The 18,238-nt window shown below is 44.8% G+C and overlaps 1 protein-coding gene across 10 annotated transcripts in view; it reads left to right on the top strand.

Moving 5' to 3' along the window:
• golga4 (golgin A4) overlaps positions 1-18,238 on the top strand; it is a 550,135-nt gene that overhangs the window by 327,540 nt on the left and 204,357 nt on the right. For 9 of the 10 annotated variants that reach the window (XM_070889499.1, XM_070889470.1, XM_070889461.1 and 6 more), the window contains one exon: positions 16,400-16,483. The exons of the other annotated variant lie outside the window; for it this stretch is intronic. In XM_070889499.1, coding sequence (XP_070745600.1) covers positions 16,400-16,483 — 84 coding nt within the window. The remainder of the gene's footprint in view (positions 1-16,399; positions 16,484-18,238) is intronic. 10 annotated transcript variants of the gene reach the window in all.

The raw sequence follows: 18,238 nt of genomic DNA, 5'->3' as shown, positions 1-18,238 counted from the left end.
AGGAAGAGAGGGGGGAGGGGGGGGAGGAAGAGAGGGGGGGTGAGGAGGGAAGGGAGAGAGAGAGAGAGAGAGAGAGAGAGGGGGGGAGAGAGAGAGAGAGGGAGAGAGAGAGGAGAGAGAAGAGAGAGAGAGAGAGAGAGGGGAGAGAGAGAGAGAGAGAGAGAGGGGAGAGAGGAGAGGGAGGGAGAGAGAGGGGAGAGAGAGAGAGGGAGGGAGAGAGAGAGAGGGGGGGGGAGGGAGGGAAGGGAGAGAGAGAGAGAGAGAGAGAGAGGGGGGGGGGAGGGAGGGAGAGAGAGCGGGAGAGGGAGGGGGAGAGGGGGGGAAGGAGAGAGGGAGAGAGAGAGAGAGAGAGAGAGAGAGAGAGGGGGGGGAGGGAGAGAGAGAGAGAGAGGGAGGGGGGAGGGAGAGAGAGAGAGGGGGGAGGGAGAGAGAGTGAGGGGGGAGGGAGAGAGAGAGAGGGGGAGGGAAGAGAGAGAGAGAGGGGAGGGAGAGAGAGAGAGAGAGAGAGGGAGAGAGAGGAGAGAGAGGGAGGGAGGGAGGGAGGGAGAGAGAGGGAGGAGGCGGGGGAGGGAGGGAGAGGCGGGGAGAGAGAGAGAGAGGAGAGCGGGGGGGAGAGAGGGAGAGCGGGGGGGGAGGGAGGGAAAGAGAGGGGGAGGAGGGAGGGAGAGAGAGAGAGAGAGAGAGAGAGAGGGGGTGGGTCGGGTCACAGGAGCGCGGGTCGGGTCAGTCAGGTGGGGAGGGGAGCGGGTGTCGGGTCGGGGAGCGGGTCTCGGGTCGGTGGGGGGGGGGGAGAGCGGGGGTCGGGGCGGGGGGTGGGGAGGGGGGAGCGGGTGTCGGGTCGGGTCTGGTCGGCGGGGGGGAGGGGGTGGGTGGTAGCGAGTGTCGGGTCTGGTCGGGTGGGGGGTGGGGAGCAGGAGCTGGCCGTGGGAGGAGCCTCATTCACGCAACCCCAGTGAGGCCATTCGGCCAGGGCTTGGGGCTGCGTGCTTCGGGCCCCTCCCACACAGTTCGGCGCCTGGAGCTACTGCACTTGCGTGCCGACTGTAGCGCGCATGTGCAGAGGTCCCGGCACTGTTTTCAGCGCCGGGACCTGGCTCCGCCCCCCCACAGCTCGTGCTGGCTGCGCCGAGGACCAGAGGACCAGCAAGTCGGTGGAGAATACCGAGGATTTTTTTAGGCGCGAAAAACGGGTGCCCAGCTCGGAGGGGCGCCTGTTTTTTTTCTTGTGGAAACTTGGGCCCATTAAAACACATTGCGGCAACTTAAAAACACATTAAAATATATTGCAGCAACTTAACCTCCAATTATTAAAGTCCCCCCTCCCCCCGCGATGCCGGTGCCGATCCCTGCCTCTATCCCAGGCTAAAGGGCCTCCCGGCTTGCTTCCACCGCCCGCCGCGAGTCTCGAGTGCCTTGCCGGTGCCGGTCCTGCTCCCCCGGTCCTAGTCCTGGCCGAAGGGCATGCCGATCCTGCTCCCGCACCCCCAAGTGCCTTTCAGATGCTGGTCCCGCTCCCCGAGCCCTGGCCGAAGGGCTTGCTGGCCCCATTCCCCCGAGCCCCTTGCTGGTGCCAGTCCAGCTACAGCTCCCCACCCCCCCAGCCCAAGTGCCTTGCCGGACCCGCCCCTATCCCGGGCCGAGTGGCCCTCTGGTCCGCTCCCCCGCCCCTATCCCGGGCCGAGTGGCCCCCACCCCCCTGGTCCCCGCACCTAACTACACCCGTAAGGCTTCCCCCTCCTCACCCACTGCCCCCCTCTTCTCCCCCCCCCCCCCACCCTCTCTCCTCACCCCCAGCTCTTTCTTTCTCCCCACCTCTCCTCCCTGTCTCTTACCTTTCCTGCTGCCGCTGCTGTTCGGGCATCTGCTGCACTTGCCTGCGCTGATTTCCTTACTTGTGCCGATTTATTTAACTCTCCAGAAGGTTTTTCTGCAGAGGCCACATATGCTGGCCTAAGCAGAACTGGAGTAACTCTCAGCTGGCCAAACTTACCTAAATGGCCAGAATTGGCGTGGGTGGCAGGTTATGACCCCTTTGGCTGGAAAAAAAAGTACCTAAAAGTTACGCTGGTGCAAATTGATTGGGGAAACTGTTTTTTTAACTTCGACCAAAAAAACCGGCCTGCTCCAAAAATACGGTGCAAATCACTGGGGAAAATTGAGCCCATAAAGTTGCTGTCTGGAAATATTAAAAGTTTAAGATAAATATACTCAAACACAGCATTTTGTTGGTATTTTATTCAGATTACGTCTTGGTTCAAAAATCTTTCTTGGTTTACAGACATTTAGGATTAACCAATTTTAGTTACAGTCCGGACAGGTGGACTGTCGACTGAAGGATAATGTGCCAGGTTCCATGGAGCTTGCCCCATGTGGCAACAAGTAGAGAACCCCTAACTATTGAATTTGTAACATTGGTCTGAGTTAAAATATGTAGATTCTGTTGACCTTTTACAATGGTTTATCTGGGATAACACTGCATTACTAATGTGCTTCTTCCACCACCAGCTTTCACTGAGCCATGAAAGTACTGTCAATACCCGACAAACAAGTTCTGTTATTGTCGTAAATTGACAAAGGTCATATGTCAGGTGTTACCTTGCGTCCTGTTTTTGCAGAATAATCTCGGTTTGCTTCGTCCTGGTAGACATAAGTGGTGTGTTTTTACAATCTTGGCTGCTTCGTTGCAGTCATGAAGTCTGTAAAACTGTTCTTGAAATGAAGGGGGTTTGTTTATCCCTATTGTCTGTGACCACCCGCTGCGGTTCAACCACCTGTCCAGGTCTGCCATTACCTTTTAACAGCACATTTGCTCAACAAATATTTGCTACCTGTTAGTAAAGCACATCAAAGCTGGTCGTCTACTTCATTTATTAGTGAAAGACAGTTTGTTACATTCACAAACTTTATTTCGCTTCGAAAAACCTTTTTGTCTGGCAGAGCATTTTAATATATACCAAAATTAAGAATTAAGGGTCTGTATATTCTGACAGCGCATGGAATTGGAGAAAACCTCTTGACTTGGATAGGAAACCAGTTAGGAGATAGGAGACAGTAATGATAATGGTTACATAACATAAGAACATAAGAAATAGGAGCAGGAGTAGGCCATACGACCCCTCGAGGAGCCTCCGCCATTAATACGATCATGGCTGATCTGATCATGGACTCGGGTCCACCTCCCTGCCTGCTCCCCCTAACCCCTAATTATTCCCTTATCAGTTAAAAAACTGTCTCTTTGTCTTAAATTTATTCAATGACCCAGCTTCCACAGCTTTCTGAGGCAGCCAATTCCACAGATTTGCAACCCCCTGAGAGAAGAAATTCCTCCTCATCTCAGTATTAAATGGGCGGCCTCTTATTCCAAGATTATGCCCCCTAGTTCTAGTCTCCCCTATGAGTGGAAACATCCTCTCTGCATCCACCTTGTCAAGCCCCCTCATAATCTTATACGTTTCGATAAGATCACCTCTCATTCTTCTGAATTCCAATGAAATAGAGGTCCAACCTACTCAACTTTTCCTCATGTCAACCCCCTCATCTCCGGAATCAACCTAGTGAACCTTCTCTGAACTGCCTCCAAAGCAAATATATCCTTTCTTAAATATGGAAACCAAAACTGTATGTAGTATTCCAGGTGTGGCCTCACCAATACCCTGTTTTACTGCAGCAAGACTTCCCTGCTTTTATACTCCATCCCCTTTGCAATAAAGGTCAAGATACCATTGGTCTTCCTGATCACTTGCTGTACCTGCGTACTATCCTTTTTTGTTTCATGCACTAGTACCCTCGGGTTCCGCTGCACTGCAGCTTTTTGCAATTTTTCTCCATTTAAATAATAACTTGCTATTTGATTTTTTTTTCTGCCAGTGTGCATAACCTCACACTTTCCAACATTATACTCTATCTGCCAAATTTTTGCCTACTCACTTAGCCTGTCTCTGTCCTTTTACAGGTTTTTTGTGTCCTCCTCACAAATTGCTTTTCCTCCCATCTTTGTATCGTCAGCAAACTTGGCTACATTACACTCGGTCTCTTCATCCAAGTTGTTAATATAGATTGTAAATAGTTGGGGTCCTAGCACTGGTCCCTGTGGCACCCCACTAGTTAATGATTGCCAACCTGAGAATGAACCATTTATCCCGACTCTGTTTTCTGTTAGTTCGCCAAACCTCTGTTCATGCTAATATATTACCCCCAACCCCATGAACTTTTATCTTGTGCAGTAACCTTTTATGTGACATCTTGTCAAATGCCTTCCGGAAGTCCAAATACACCACATCCACTGGTTCCCCTTTATCCACCCTGTTTGTTAAACATCCTCAAAAGAATTCCAGCAAATTTGTCAAACATGACTTCCCCTTCATAAATTCATGCTGACTCTTCCTGACTGAATTATGCTTTTCCAGATGTCCTGCTACTGCTTTAATAATGGACTCCAACATTTTCTCAACCACAGATGTTAGGCAAACTGGTCTATAGTTTCCTGGTTTTTGTCTGCCTCCTTTTTTAAATAGGGGCGTTACTTTTGCAGTTTTCCAATCTGCTGGGATCTCCCCAGAATCCAGGGAATTTTGATAAGTTACAACCAATGCATCCACAATCCTTGCCGCTACTTCTCTTCAGACCCTAGGATGCAAGCCATCAGGTCCAGGGGAATTATTCGCCTTTGGTCCCATTATCTTACTGAGTACCACCTCCTTAGTGATTGTGTTAAGTTCCTCTTTCTCCCCGCCCCCCTCTCCATAGCCCCTTGACTATCCACTGTTGGGATATTTTTAGTGTCCTCCACCGTAAAGACGGATACAAAATATTTATTCAGAATTTCTGCCATCTCCATGTTCCCCATCACTAATTCCTCGGTCTTGTCCTCTAAGCTACCAACATTTACTTTAGCCACTCTTTTTTCATTTTTATTTACCTGTCGAAACTCTTGTTATCTATTTTTATAGTTTGTGCTAGTTTACTTTCATAGTCTAGCTTCCCTTAATCATTTTTTAGTCATTTTTTGCTGACTTTTAAAAGCTTCCCAATCTTCTGTCCTCCCACTAGTTTTGGTCACTTTGTATGCCCTTGTTTTTACCATCGTTTATTTCTTTAGTTCGCCACGGATGGCTATCTTTTCTTTTACAACCTTTCCTCCTCGACATTAAGTTCAGTGACACAGTAAATAGTGTAGATGGTAGCAGAAAGTTGCATCGGTACATTGATTGGGTGTGTAAGCAAACCTGTGGTAGATTGAGTTTATAACAACAACTTATATATTTATCTAGCACCTTTAACATAATAAAACATTCCAAGGCGCTTTACAGGAGTGTTATATAAAAAAAAAAATTTGACAGCGAGCCCTATGAGGTGATGTTTTGGTTAAAAATGTAGGTTTTAAGGATTAGATAGGCAGATAAAGAGAATCTATTTCTGGTGGGAGTCCAGAATAAAGGGAGCATAACCTTAAAATTAGATCAAGGCCGTTAAGTGATCAGGAAGCACTTCTTCGCACAAAGAGTAGTGGAAATCTGGAACACTCACTCACAAAGCTGTTGCACTATGACTTGCTCCTGTTTGTATATTCCAATGAGTTTTGTCCCACCTAACTGATGTGAATTGCGGCGTTGTACAGGTCTGGAAAGATCATGCAGTCACTGAGGCTGAACCAAGAGAACTTCTAGGTTTGATCTTCATTCCTGGATCACTCTCGGCAACTGATAATTGTGGAACCAGGAGACTCTGCATAAGTGCAACACTGACACAAAAATAACCGGACAATCAACACGCGAATGCTCCGCCTTCCCTCTCTCAATGCAGCACATCTAAATTTAAATGTTCTCATTTTATTCACTTAGCTTGATAACATGGGTCAGATCTCATTATGCTTTGTAATATTTCTTCCTATATCAATGTATCTTCCAATGTACCCATTTTAACTGCAGTATAGTTACTTTTATGTGACACAAAATGGATAATCCAATGTTACCAGCCTAGGAATCCTTTGGCCTTCATGAGTTATGTGCTGTCTCTGATGCTACGGACAGATGGACTTCCCATTTGTGTTATAGGGAGGTAGTGTTAATACCTTGTGATTATGCTGCAAACAGTTGTACTTTTTTAAGGTTGATAAATTAAGCTGTTTAAAATCTCATTTTTGATGGTTACATTGTCTATGTCTATTTGTGGCATTGAAAGTGATTAGCAGAGTAATAGATGATTTCAGGAAGTAAATCAAGAGGTAAATAGAGGTTATGAAAGCAACATATTTCCAGTGTAGCTCCTAATAATCTTTAGAAATAAAGGCAGGTTACCTGGTAGAATATTTTTTTATTGCTGTGGGAAATTTTCAAAATACACTACCTATTTCTTGCAGTTAATTAGTTGTAATTTCTGGACACTAAGATGTATGGTTGTAACTTGAAATTCCAGGTTTACGCTATTTTGCTATTCCCACTCATTTAACAAAAAATTTGACGTGGGTGAAGTTGGCAAGGTCGTATTTATCTCCTGTTTCTAGTTCCCCGAAAAGATTATGGTGGGCCGTCTTGAATTGTTGCAGTCCTTGTGGTAGTGCAAGTAACATGCCATCTGAAGATTTACCCAAGCAGCTTGTATCCTGCATAAATGGGGCTTTAATGACTCTGAATGCTATTCACTTTTGATAATTGTATTCTTGCCTGAATGGTATGATAAATATATGTACAGGAGAGAGGGGTGTGACCAAAGGAAAAGGTACTCCAACATGCTGTTGTTATGCGATGCAGGCGAGCATTGGATATCTCCTGTGGAACATAATTAAGTGCAACTGCATTCAGAACTCCCATTGCTTTTAAATTGATCTTACTTTCTGCATAGTCATCACAAACCACTTTCTAACTACTCTGATCAACTGCTAGGTCATGAGTAAAAGGACAACATGAGTGGCGTAGAAGCTATATGTTATTCCCATGCGTGTGTCCCTAACCATGACTCTCCATTTCCCTATGGATAGGATGCTAATTCAGTCAAGGATGGTAATTCAGACATGAGCCCATGACCTACCAGCCTGTAGTGCAGCTTGTTAGAACTTTACTATGTGTTGCTTGCTAGCCACATTATTTCTGCCATTACCTGGAATTTACACATTTAAAATATTTATTGTGGAATAAATTACTTAAAAAAAAATCTATTCATATTGAAAATTATTTAGCACTGTATTAAGAGTTTGAAATGTATTGTGCTTATACTACCATTAAGGGTGCATATTGTATCCAACACATAAGGGAGGGGCAGGAATATATGGATCGTTTACTCCAGAACAGAGTTACACAACATTGAGCAATTCAGGAAGAGGATTGTACGACTGACACTCAGCAGGGTAGGGCAACCGAGAGGAGGCAGGAAAGGAAAAACTGCAGAATTTGCTCATGCCCAATAGATACGACGTACTTGTTACCTGTGGGGATAAGAAAGAAGGCTGTGGGATGATGAACAGAATGCTAACCAGAGTACCCTGGAGCAGGAGGCAGTCCAAGAAGGCTAAGGGAAGGGTGAAACAGTAGAACAGAAAGATTATACTTGTAGGAGATTTGATGATTGGGAAGCCAGAGGGTATAATATGCGATTGAGAGTCCAGTGGGATTTGGTGCCAGGATAAAGGATATCTCAAAACGACTGAAAAGGAACTTGGAAAGGGAGGGGTGAAGATCCAGTTGATGTGATCCATGTTGGAATCAAGGACCCAAGAAAGAACAGGGAATAGGCCCTGCTGAGGGCGTATCAGGAGCTAGGTGCTAAATTTAAAAAGTAAGGCCTCCAGGATGGTAATCTCTGGGTTACTATCCAAGCCATATGCTAATTGGTATAGGGATGAACAGATCAGGAACCTGAATGCGTGGCTGAAAGACTGGTGAGAGAAGGAGGGGTTTCATTTCATGGGACACTGGCACCAGTACTGGGACAGGAAGGAGCTGTATCGCTGGGACAGGCTATACCAAGATTGTTGCTGAAAGGATAAATAGGACTGTAGAAAGCGATAAAAGGAGGGAGGGTCTGTGTGGATAAATGCAAAGTTCAGAGTACAAAAAGAGACAAAGATAATGGTCCAGATTTTGCTGCAGCTGGGAATCTCGCAGCACATGTGCTTGGACCTTTTCCTGCACCTTGAGCTCAAATTGTTTTTGCGTTGTAATGTAAGGGGAGAAAAGACAAAGGAAAAGTAATATTTTTTTTTAAAATTTGACTTTTTAAAAGTCTCAAGCAACAATTTACTACATGCAGGAATGAGATTGAACAGTTTAAGTTGTTCCCAGGCTAGGCCTGAGGGGTTGATTGACATTGCATTAACAATTATCACATCATTAAAAACGTACATATGCTGTTAAGTTCTATCCTAACTTTCTGCGGTGGGTTTAATGAGCAATTAATGTGCAAATCCAGCAAGTTCTTCAAAATATTTTATCTGTTGTTTGTGCGAAACAAACGACAGAGCAGCGTAAATCGATTAGCACGTTCTGGAGATTCGCAACTCACGCCATATCTCTTAATCCCCTGAATTTGCTGGCTATTTGCACATTAATAACGGTGAGTTTTTGAAGAACTGCATGCTAAAGGGGAAGCTCGATAAGTACATGAGGGAGAAAGGAATAGAAGGCTATGTTGATAGGTTGAGATAAGGTAATGTGAAAGGCAGCTCATGTGGACCATATCGGCATAGGCTTGTTGGGCTGAATGGTCTGTTGTAAATTATATTTACTTCTATGTAAGGCTTATGGACAGGGTGGGGTTAGTTATCCAAATGAGAGTTGTGTGTACAAATGTACATAGCATAAGAAAGAAAACAAATTAGTTTGAAGCACAAATTCAGCTTAAAGGATATGATGTAGTAGCCATTACAGAGACTTGACTACAAGCTGGGCATGTTTGGGAGCTAAATATTCCAGGCTATAGGATCCTTAAAAAGGACAGGGAAATTGGAAAAGGAGGACGACCGGCAATCACCCCAGTTTTGTGAAATAAACTGGTTAGTCGATGAGAAAATATGTAATTTCTTTTCAACATAATTATTTTTGAGGGAACTAAGTATGGAAGCAGTTAAAATATTCTATTTTTTTAATGCTATGTGATATGCCCTCTGATGGTTAGATCGAGTATTTGTTTTGTCTGAGTGAACAATGAATGAAGAAATAAATTGAAAGAATAGTAAGCGATATGTTAGGACATGGCTTTAATATTTAAAGAGATTATCTTACTATCCATATTCCTTTTTATAATAGAATTATGATTGAAAAAACCCAAGTAAGGATATTACAGGATGAGCCTCCCTTATCCAGGGCTCCCTTATCCAGGGCTCCCTTATCCGGCACCACCCTCGTCCAGCACCATTCCCGGCCGCTCCGACATGAATCAATTGAACAAATTGAAGTCCTTCCTCGCTGCCGACTCCCGCAATCGGCGGCCTGACCCTGCGATACACTGCGCCACCCCCCCGCACTCCCAGCCCCAAGCCAGCCAGCCCTGATATCCCCTTGCTCAGTACCTGTACTATCCAATTTAATGTGACGCCCCGCCTCGTCCGGAAAAATCTCTTATCCAGCACGGGCCAGGTCCCAAGGGTGCCGGATAAGAGAAGTTCAGCCTATATATTCAAACTCTGCTGAGGCCATAAACAGGTGGAACAGTGCCATAGGGATATAAAGTTGGTGATTTGGCGATCATGTTATTACAGTTACTTGTTAATTTATCTCCTTCATAGTTTCTACTGTTGCCGTTATCACTCTACTTTAAACTAAAATGTACCAACTTGAAGAAAAAAAAATCAATCTACATTATTACAGAGCCTTATTGCAATCTCTCAACATTCACAACCAATGAATTACTTTTGAACTGCAGTCACTGTTACCAGCTGCTCGCAGACAGCCAGTGAGATGAATAAAACTGCTTAGTAAGACTTAGGGGCCAAGTTTCGGCCTGAGTTGCCCCTGTTTTTTTTGGAGCAACTGGTTTTGAATGGAGTATCTTAGAAATTGCAATTCTCGGCATTTAGTTTGCTCCAGTTCTAGTCAGTTAGAACAGCTTCACTTTGGAACAGAATTTTTTTTTCAAAAGGGGGTGTGTCTGGCCACTTATGCCTGTTTTCAAAGTTCAGGCAGTGAAAACTTACTCCAAACTAACTTAGAATGGAGCAAGTGAAGATTTTTGTACGCTCAAAAAAACCTTGCCTACACTTTACAAATCAGACGTAGGTTACAAATTAGGCGTAGGGAACGAGAGGTGGGGGGGGGCGGGGAAGGGAAGTAATTAAATTCTACAATCATTCAACAGTCATACTTATACAAATAAAGATTAACCTGAATAAAAATTTGAAATAAAGCAAAGATTAAATAATCCATGTTCCTACCTGTGTGAAGCAGCAGCAGCCTTCGAGCTGTGGTGCTTCAGGCAGGCCTTCTTTCCATCAGTGGCTGGACGGCAACCGAAGAATACAACAAGCAGCCTTCGAGCTGCGAAGGGGACTGAGGCCATTCGGCCACGCGATAGGGACGGCGTCAGTGGCTGGGCGGCAGCCGAAGATACAGCAATCAAGCAGCCTTCGAGTTGTGAGGGGAACTGAGGCCATTTGGCCAGGGACAGGGAGAGGCAGCCACATAGACACTTTTAAACTTAAATTTGCAGAATGGGTGCATTGCCAACACCACGTATTATGCAATGGTTCGCCATCAATTCACTGCATAGGAGAGAATTGATTAGAGCTCACCGCACCAGGAACGTCATTGCTCATAGGTTGATGGGCAGGAGACCTTACCCACGTCGACAATATCGAGCCAGGCGCTCGTACCTGGACATGAGCGAGGCTGATTGTGTCAAAAGACTGCGTTTCCGCAGAGAAGTTGTTGCTGAGACCTGTGATATCCTGAGAGCAGATTTGCAGCCCAGAAGCAGAACGTCAACTGCCCTGTCTGTTGCAGTGAAGGTAACAGCTGCACTTTCTTTCTATGCCTCGGGATCGTTTCAGGCTACAACTGGAGATGTGTGTGCCATCTCTCAACGTGCAATACATGGCTGCATTTACCAGGTCACGGCTGCACTACATGTGCGAAGGAATGATTTCATCAATTTTCCAATGACCGCACAAGCGATCCATGAGAGGGCTGTGGGCTTCTTCAGGATTACCGGCTTTCCAAAGGTACAGGGCTGCATTGATTATACCCACATAGCCTTGCGAACACCTGTGGAGGATTCTGAGCAGGACCGAAATAGGAAAGGTTTCCACTCCATTAATGTGCAGCTCGTGTGTGACGATAAACAGCGCATCATGTCAGTCGATGCGAGATACCCTGGCAGCACCCACGATGCGTTCATCCTACGTGACAGCATTCTATCTGACATGTTTGAGCAGCAGCCAGAAGGGCAGAGCTGGCTACTGGGAGACAAAGGGTACGGCCTGACCACCTGGCTCATGATGCCCCTACGTGTGACACGGACAGAAGCTGACCATCAATACAACATGGCGTACATTGCGACGTGCAGCATCATTGAGAGGACCATTGGCACATTGAAACAGCGATTCCGATGCCTGGACCATTCTGGAGGACACTTGCTATACTCTCCTCAGATTGTCGGTCACTTCACTGTTGTGTGCTGCATGCTTCATAACTTCGCCATCATGAGGCAGCAGGAGCTGGTAGTGGAACCAGAAGACCTACGTGAGGGTCCAGTGCATGATGATAATACGGAACAGCAGGATGTGGATGATTACGACGATCAGGAAAGCATGCAAGTGCCTGATGCCGGAGCACGAGGTCGGAGGAGGGGTTGAAACTCTGATGCCCCTTGATGGGGGCTCATAAACATTAATTTGGAAGCTCTCCCCTGCAGACATTTCAGTCATCGCTGCCATCATCCAGTCTGGTTCATCTGCATCTGGTTGTACTGGTTCTTGTTCTGTCCCCTCAAGATCCTCAGGGTTGGCAGCAGCAGCATCATCATGTTCTGCAAAATACATCAGAACAGTCAAATGTTTAACAGCAAGGGAGGGGGCAGGATGGATGGCATGAGTACTCTCACACATAGCAGGCCAGGCAGCAGGTTGATTTAAAGGGCCACGATGCATTTTCAGGACTTGCCCTCTACCTCGCGTGCGGGCCTAGCTTGTGCTGTACTGATTGCTTTTCTCCATGTACGACTCATCATAGCAGCTATCCTCTGTTCCAAGGGTGTCAGTGGATGCAGATTGGGCGTGCCTCCTCCTGTCCGAGTTGCTTCCCTTTTGTGGGCCAATTTCTTCTGCAAAGAGTAAAATATAACTTTTTACAGAGTGTGTCAGTCTGCAAGGTGGGACATGCAGATAGCCACGTTACAATTACGATTACATTAAAAATGGAAAATATTACTTACACTAACTACTTGACCAAGGTCGTGCCATTTCTTTTTACACTGGCTTCCAGATCTCATGGTATGCACCACTGCGCAGTAATCTTCTGCAACTTGGTTCCAGCGTTTCTTCATTTCTTTTGGTGGCACTTTTATGCGACCTCTGTTGCTGGTATCCAGCTCCTGCCATCTCTGCTCAATTACGTTGACTAATATCTCCACTTCCTCATGCAAGAAATTCTTTGTTCTTGGTGGACGTTGATCCATTGCAAAGTTGAATTGACAGTCTTATTTTTCAAAACACAGAGTCCTTAATTTGCATGCATCAATGCAGCACCTGTTCTGCAAGTTTAGCAGTGAAAAGCTGTACTCACTGATTTCAGCAGGTGATTTATTCAACAGTGCTGCCAAAAGCACTCCTTCAGACACAAAAAAAATCACTAAAATTAAATCACAAGCCTTTCCAGGGGTCCACGAGACAAATCTTCACTTTTCCTCTAATCCCTTTAAAAATGGCCGAGTGCTAATGTTTATTTCCCACTGCGTGTGGGCGCACGCTCCAACGCGCACGCGCAGTGTTGCTGGCACGACGTTGCCTTATTTAAATTAGGCCCGCCCCCGCACTGCTTGTAGAATCGGCGCGAGTGTCTGGCTCTGCCCCCCGCTGTTCTGTGCGCGCCGCGCCAAGCTGCTGAAGACCTCCGAGGAGCCGGAGAATATCGGAGTTTTTTTCCGGCGCATTTTCGAGCGCGAAAAACAGGCGTCCAGGTCGGGGCTGTGCCGTTTTGGGCCCTTAGTATGGTCATTAATACATAGAGCAACATTGAAGATGTGAACAGTTAAACCATTGGCAAACTGAATATCAGAGCAGAGTTTCTGTGAGGTATTCGAAGGAAAGTTTAAAGCAACTCCCCCACTCCATAAAAGTATGATTATTTTATTTGCTGCTTTTGCAGAAACACCAATTAATTTACTGGTACCCTCCATTTCAGGATTGCATGCTACCAGATTGCAGTGGTGATAGTATGAAAGTATGGTCTCACATGTTTCGAGGACTGCATAAGTTACAGCACAAACCATGACTTCAAGTAGAGTTAGAGCTGCTGTGGGGCTGGCCCCTAAGGAAGCCACACCACTGCCTGAGGATACAGAGCATGACACGACAGCATTAACCCCTAGACTCTAGCAGATCCAGTGACATTCTAGATGCCCTGGATGTCAGCTATTTTTAAGTTTCATGATCTATAAAAATCCTCTGATTTTGAGTTGTTGTATGTTTGACATTTGAGTATCTTCTGTGGATTTTTGTCTCCACTCGTGTTTAACTAAATAATACAGATGTCAAAATAGTGTTTTAATCTGATAAAGCACCTGGTTCGGATGGAATGCATCTTAGGTTGCTGAAAGAAGCAAAGGTAGAAATAGCAGAGGCATTGGTCACAGTCTTTCAATCCTGATTGGATATAGGAATAATGCTGGTGGACTGGACGGGAGGTAATATTAGACCACTATTTAAGAAAGGGGAGAGGCAAAAACCATGAAACTACAATCTCGTCAGTCTAATATCAATGGTGGGGATGTTATTGGAAACCATTATCAGGGACAAAATAAACTTTCATTTGGAAAGGCATGGGTTAATCAAGCTGAGCCAGCATTAATTTTTTTATGTCTGGGTAACTTGATTGAATTCTTTGAGGTCACAGAAGGTTGATCAAGGTAGTGCAGTATATGTATATATGGACTTTAGGAAGACATTCGACAAAGTGCCACACAGGAGGCTTGTTAAGATGGAAGCACATGGAATTAAGGGGAAAGTGATGGCATGGATATGGAATTGGCTCAGTTGCAGGAAGCAGATGGTGGTGGAAGATTGATGTTTTTTTTTTTAGAGTGGGACGTGGTTTTCAGTGGTGTTCCCCAGGGGTCAGTTTTGGGTCCATTACTCTGTAAAAACTTGTATAAATGACCTTGATGCAGGTGCAGGGAGCAGCATTATAAAGTTTGCAGAAGATAGTTGTAGACTTCTGGATGACATAGACAGAATGGTGAAATGGGCAGAAGCATGGCAAATGGAGTTCATTACGGAGAAGTGTGAAGTCATGCACTTTGATAGGACTAATATGGAAAAACTATATACTATAAATAGCACTATTTTGAAAATTGTAGATGAGCAGAGACCTTGGTGTTCATGTACACAAATCCTTAAAGGTGGCAGGGCAAGTTGATAAGGTGGTTAAAAAAGCATATGAGCTACTTAGGTTTATAAATAGAAGTATAGAATATAAAAACAAAGAGATCATGCTCGAACTTTATAACTCAATGATTTGGAGTTTTGTGGACAATTCTGGAAACCACACTTCAAGAAAGATGTAAAGCCCTTAGAAGGGGTACGGAGGAGGTTTACCAGGATGATACCAGGGATGAGGGATTTCAGTTATGAGGAGAAGTTGGAAATGTTTGGACTGTTCTCATTGGAATAGAGAAGGTTAAGAGGTGACCTAATGGAGGTTTTCAAGATGATAGGAGGTTTTGATGGAGCAGATGGAGAAAAATTATTCTCTCTGGTGAGTGGATCAAGAACCGGAGGTCATAAATTCAAAATCATTGGAAAAAGATGTAGAGGGGAGATGAGAGTGGTTTTCACTCAGTTGTCAGGTTCTGGAATGCACATCCTGAAAAGGTGGTGGAAGCTGATCCTATAAATAATTTTAGAAGGGAGTTGGACAAGTACTTGAAGATGAGGAAATGGCAGGATTACAGACTAAAGGGGGGATGTGGAACTCGGCACGACTGCCCTTTCAAAAAGCCACCACAAGTATGATGGGCAAAATGACCTCCTATGTTGTAAGTTTCTATGATTCTAAGATTATTTTTCTTCAGGAGACTATGGCAGTTCAGGATATCTTGCTTGAGTGTTATTTGGAGTTTCATTCTGGGGAAACCTTCAACTTGTTCGTCAACAAAATCTTAAGTGTTTCAGCAAAACGAAATCTTGTTAAACCCTTACCTTCATTGATTAGAATAGCAGAGGCTATTTAATTACCCTCCATACCAAGTTGTGTGAACTCGAGTGGTTTCATAATTGAAATTATTATGTGAATAATTTTTCACTTTATACTTTTTTATCAGGAGAGAGGGAAGTGACTGTGAGCTGCTTTTTGCCCCTCCTGAAAATTTTTGCAGCTGTTTAAATTCATGGAGTATGCAGGTCCAAATGAACAACTGCTTTCATCATTGAAATACAAGATGAGTGTGATTTGTTTAGTTTGGTGCCTTGCTATGAAAGTACACAATATTTTCTAAAATTCCACCTTCTGTACCAAAAAGTTGAACATTAGTATTCTGCATCAGTCTGCAAGTGCCATTGTACTATAAAGTGTCTGGACACAATCACACACCTTAGCTGCTGGACAGGCTAACAATCTGGCAGCTGTCGAGTATTTTCATTTCTGTAATTGGCGTATCCACATTAATGTTCCAAAACCATTAATCACCAAGATGTCTTTGCCAAGTTTGGTAGACCTAATCCTTTGCTTTACTTGTGTAATTAACTGTCTCTCCTAATTTAAAAAAAAATGCTGCTGAACTAATCTTCTACCCTTTTCCTATCTTAGACCGCTGCTGATTTTAACCCATTCTGTATGAAGTGTCTTTTTATAGTGGAGCATAGTGGTTTCCATTGAATATTAAATCTAAAGTGAGCTTGAATTGGCTGAGAATACAGGTATTTGTAAATTTCACTCAATCTCAGAACTTTTCACTGGTCTGCATTTGCATCACAGGAGGATCATGCACATCAAGGAAGATGTATTCCTGTATTAAAGACCATAATCTAATACCTGTAGTAATAATGAATGTGTGCTTAAAAGCTATGATAAATATGACTTGGAACTGCATTATGCCCAACTAAAAGACCTAGATAATAAATGCAACAGTATTTTTCCTTTTGTCTCCTTGGGGAAATAAAGATGCTGTATGTTTTATTCCTCAAAGCAACATGAAACTGGTGTTAATGTCAAGTATTATTGACTGATTTCATACTCCTTTTTAATTTTGTTTCTAGAATGTACTTAAAACATCAACAGAAAACTTGTCTTCTCCAAAGTTTACAGATAACTCCAATGGTGGCGGTTCAGTTACTCCTCAGGTGAGACCCCCCAGCAATTAATGCTTTTATCTGTTAATCAGGCTAATTGACAGTTTGTAATTGCTATTATTTCCAGAGTTGTACAGATGCACGCTAACTCTGCATTCTATTATTCATGCTAAACTACTCAAGTACTTTCACAGGGCAAAGTCCCACCGCAGGAATATTTAATTTTAATTCCATGATGCATAACATTGCACAAAAGCAAAATACTGGAAGTCTGAAATAAAAATGGAAAATACTTAGGTCAGGCAGCATCTGTGGAGAGAGAAAAAGAGTTGCGGTTTCAGGTCGCTGACTTTTTGTCAGAACTGGAAAAGGTTAGATATGAACAGGTTTTAAGCAAGTACAGAGGTGAGGAAAGAACAAAGGGGAAGGCCTGGGATGGGGTGGAAGGCAGCATAGATTAAATGTCAAAATGGATGATGGTGCAAGGCGAAAGGAGATTGTAATGGAACAAGTAAAGAAAGAAAAGATGGGTCTAGAGGAGGTGTAAATGGGAATATAATAATTATTAGCAACAGCTGCCGTCCGAAAAAATGGGGCCAGAACTTCAATTTAATAATGCCTCCCTGGAACTCCTGCTGCAAAGAGCTAGGGGCCGCAGTGAGGTCCTATTCTCTGCTGACGGAAAGAAGAGGAGAGCCTCAGACACCAAGAAGGCATGGCTGGAGACAGCGACAGAAGTGAGCAGCAGAAGTGTGGTGGCGAGGTCCTGGATACAGTGCAGAAAGAGATTGAATGACCTCATGAGGTCAGGCAAGGTGAGTACATTGCCACATTCAATTACCTGATGTGCATGCTTCCCCAACCCCCTCACTCTGCCTTCCCAAGCCGACTCCTGCACATCGCTCCTCATACCATCCTATCTTGCAGGTGCACCCATCCTTCTCTGTCTAGGCACTTCCTCATGGTTGAAGCCATTGCTAATGATGACTGACGGTCTGGTCATATCCAATATTTCTTCTCTCATCCCACTTCCCCCTTCATTCCACAATCTCTTCTCACTTACAAGCTGTTGATGGTGCAGGCATGGATATTTTGCTCTCCCTTTCTCCCCCACCACAACCTGACCCTTATGCCTTTCTATTTTCAAATACCCACAGACTGCCAGCAGGCCAGCCTCTTACTCCTGTTGAGCAAACTGAAAGAGGAGGTGAACAAGAAGACGACGATCTGGCACTGCATTTGACACTCGCAGACACCAGCTCAGAAAATGGCACTGCGTGGAATGACTCAGTGTCTCTGTGCAAGCGCAGAATGCTCTCCTGCAGGCTCAGCTTGCTGCTATTGTCCCTGGCTTTACGAGTGTTGAAAGGGGCTTGCAGGCTATCGCAGCAGTCCAGCCCCAATCTGTCCTCCAACAGATTGCTAGGAATGCTGGGGCACTGCCCTGGGGGAGTAGCAGTGGGCCTGTGGGGCAAGAACCTGCTGTCCTCTCTCATGATGACAGCATTCCGACTACCACTGCGCCAGTGTCCTTGCTGCTGCCCGTCAGCCAGCCAGCCCACACTGCTGTTGCCCATGCTGAGGTGGTGCAGTCTGCAGCCAGGCCTTCTAGGTCCACACTTGGTCGAGGTCATCATGTAAAGCCATGATGACCACACTGAGAGTCAGCAGCCTTCCACCAGCCATGCAGAAGCCACTGATGGAGCACGAGAGTAGGTAAAGGCACACGAAAGACACACTCGAAGGAAATGCACGTGGTTGAATAGTTGACATTGTCACTTTGATTGCATTTGGATACATTTATGA

The sequence above is a fragment of the Pristiophorus japonicus genome, chromosome 1, assembly GCF_044704955.1.
Source record: "Pristiophorus japonicus isolate sPriJap1 chromosome 1, sPriJap1.hap1, whole genome shotgun sequence".
Classification (NCBI taxonomy): domain Eukaryota; kingdom Metazoa; phylum Chordata; class Chondrichthyes; family Pristiophoridae; genus Pristiophorus; species Pristiophorus japonicus.
The sequence above is the reverse complement of the archived record's forward strand: the minus strand, read 5'-3'. Positions and strand labels throughout refer to the sequence as shown.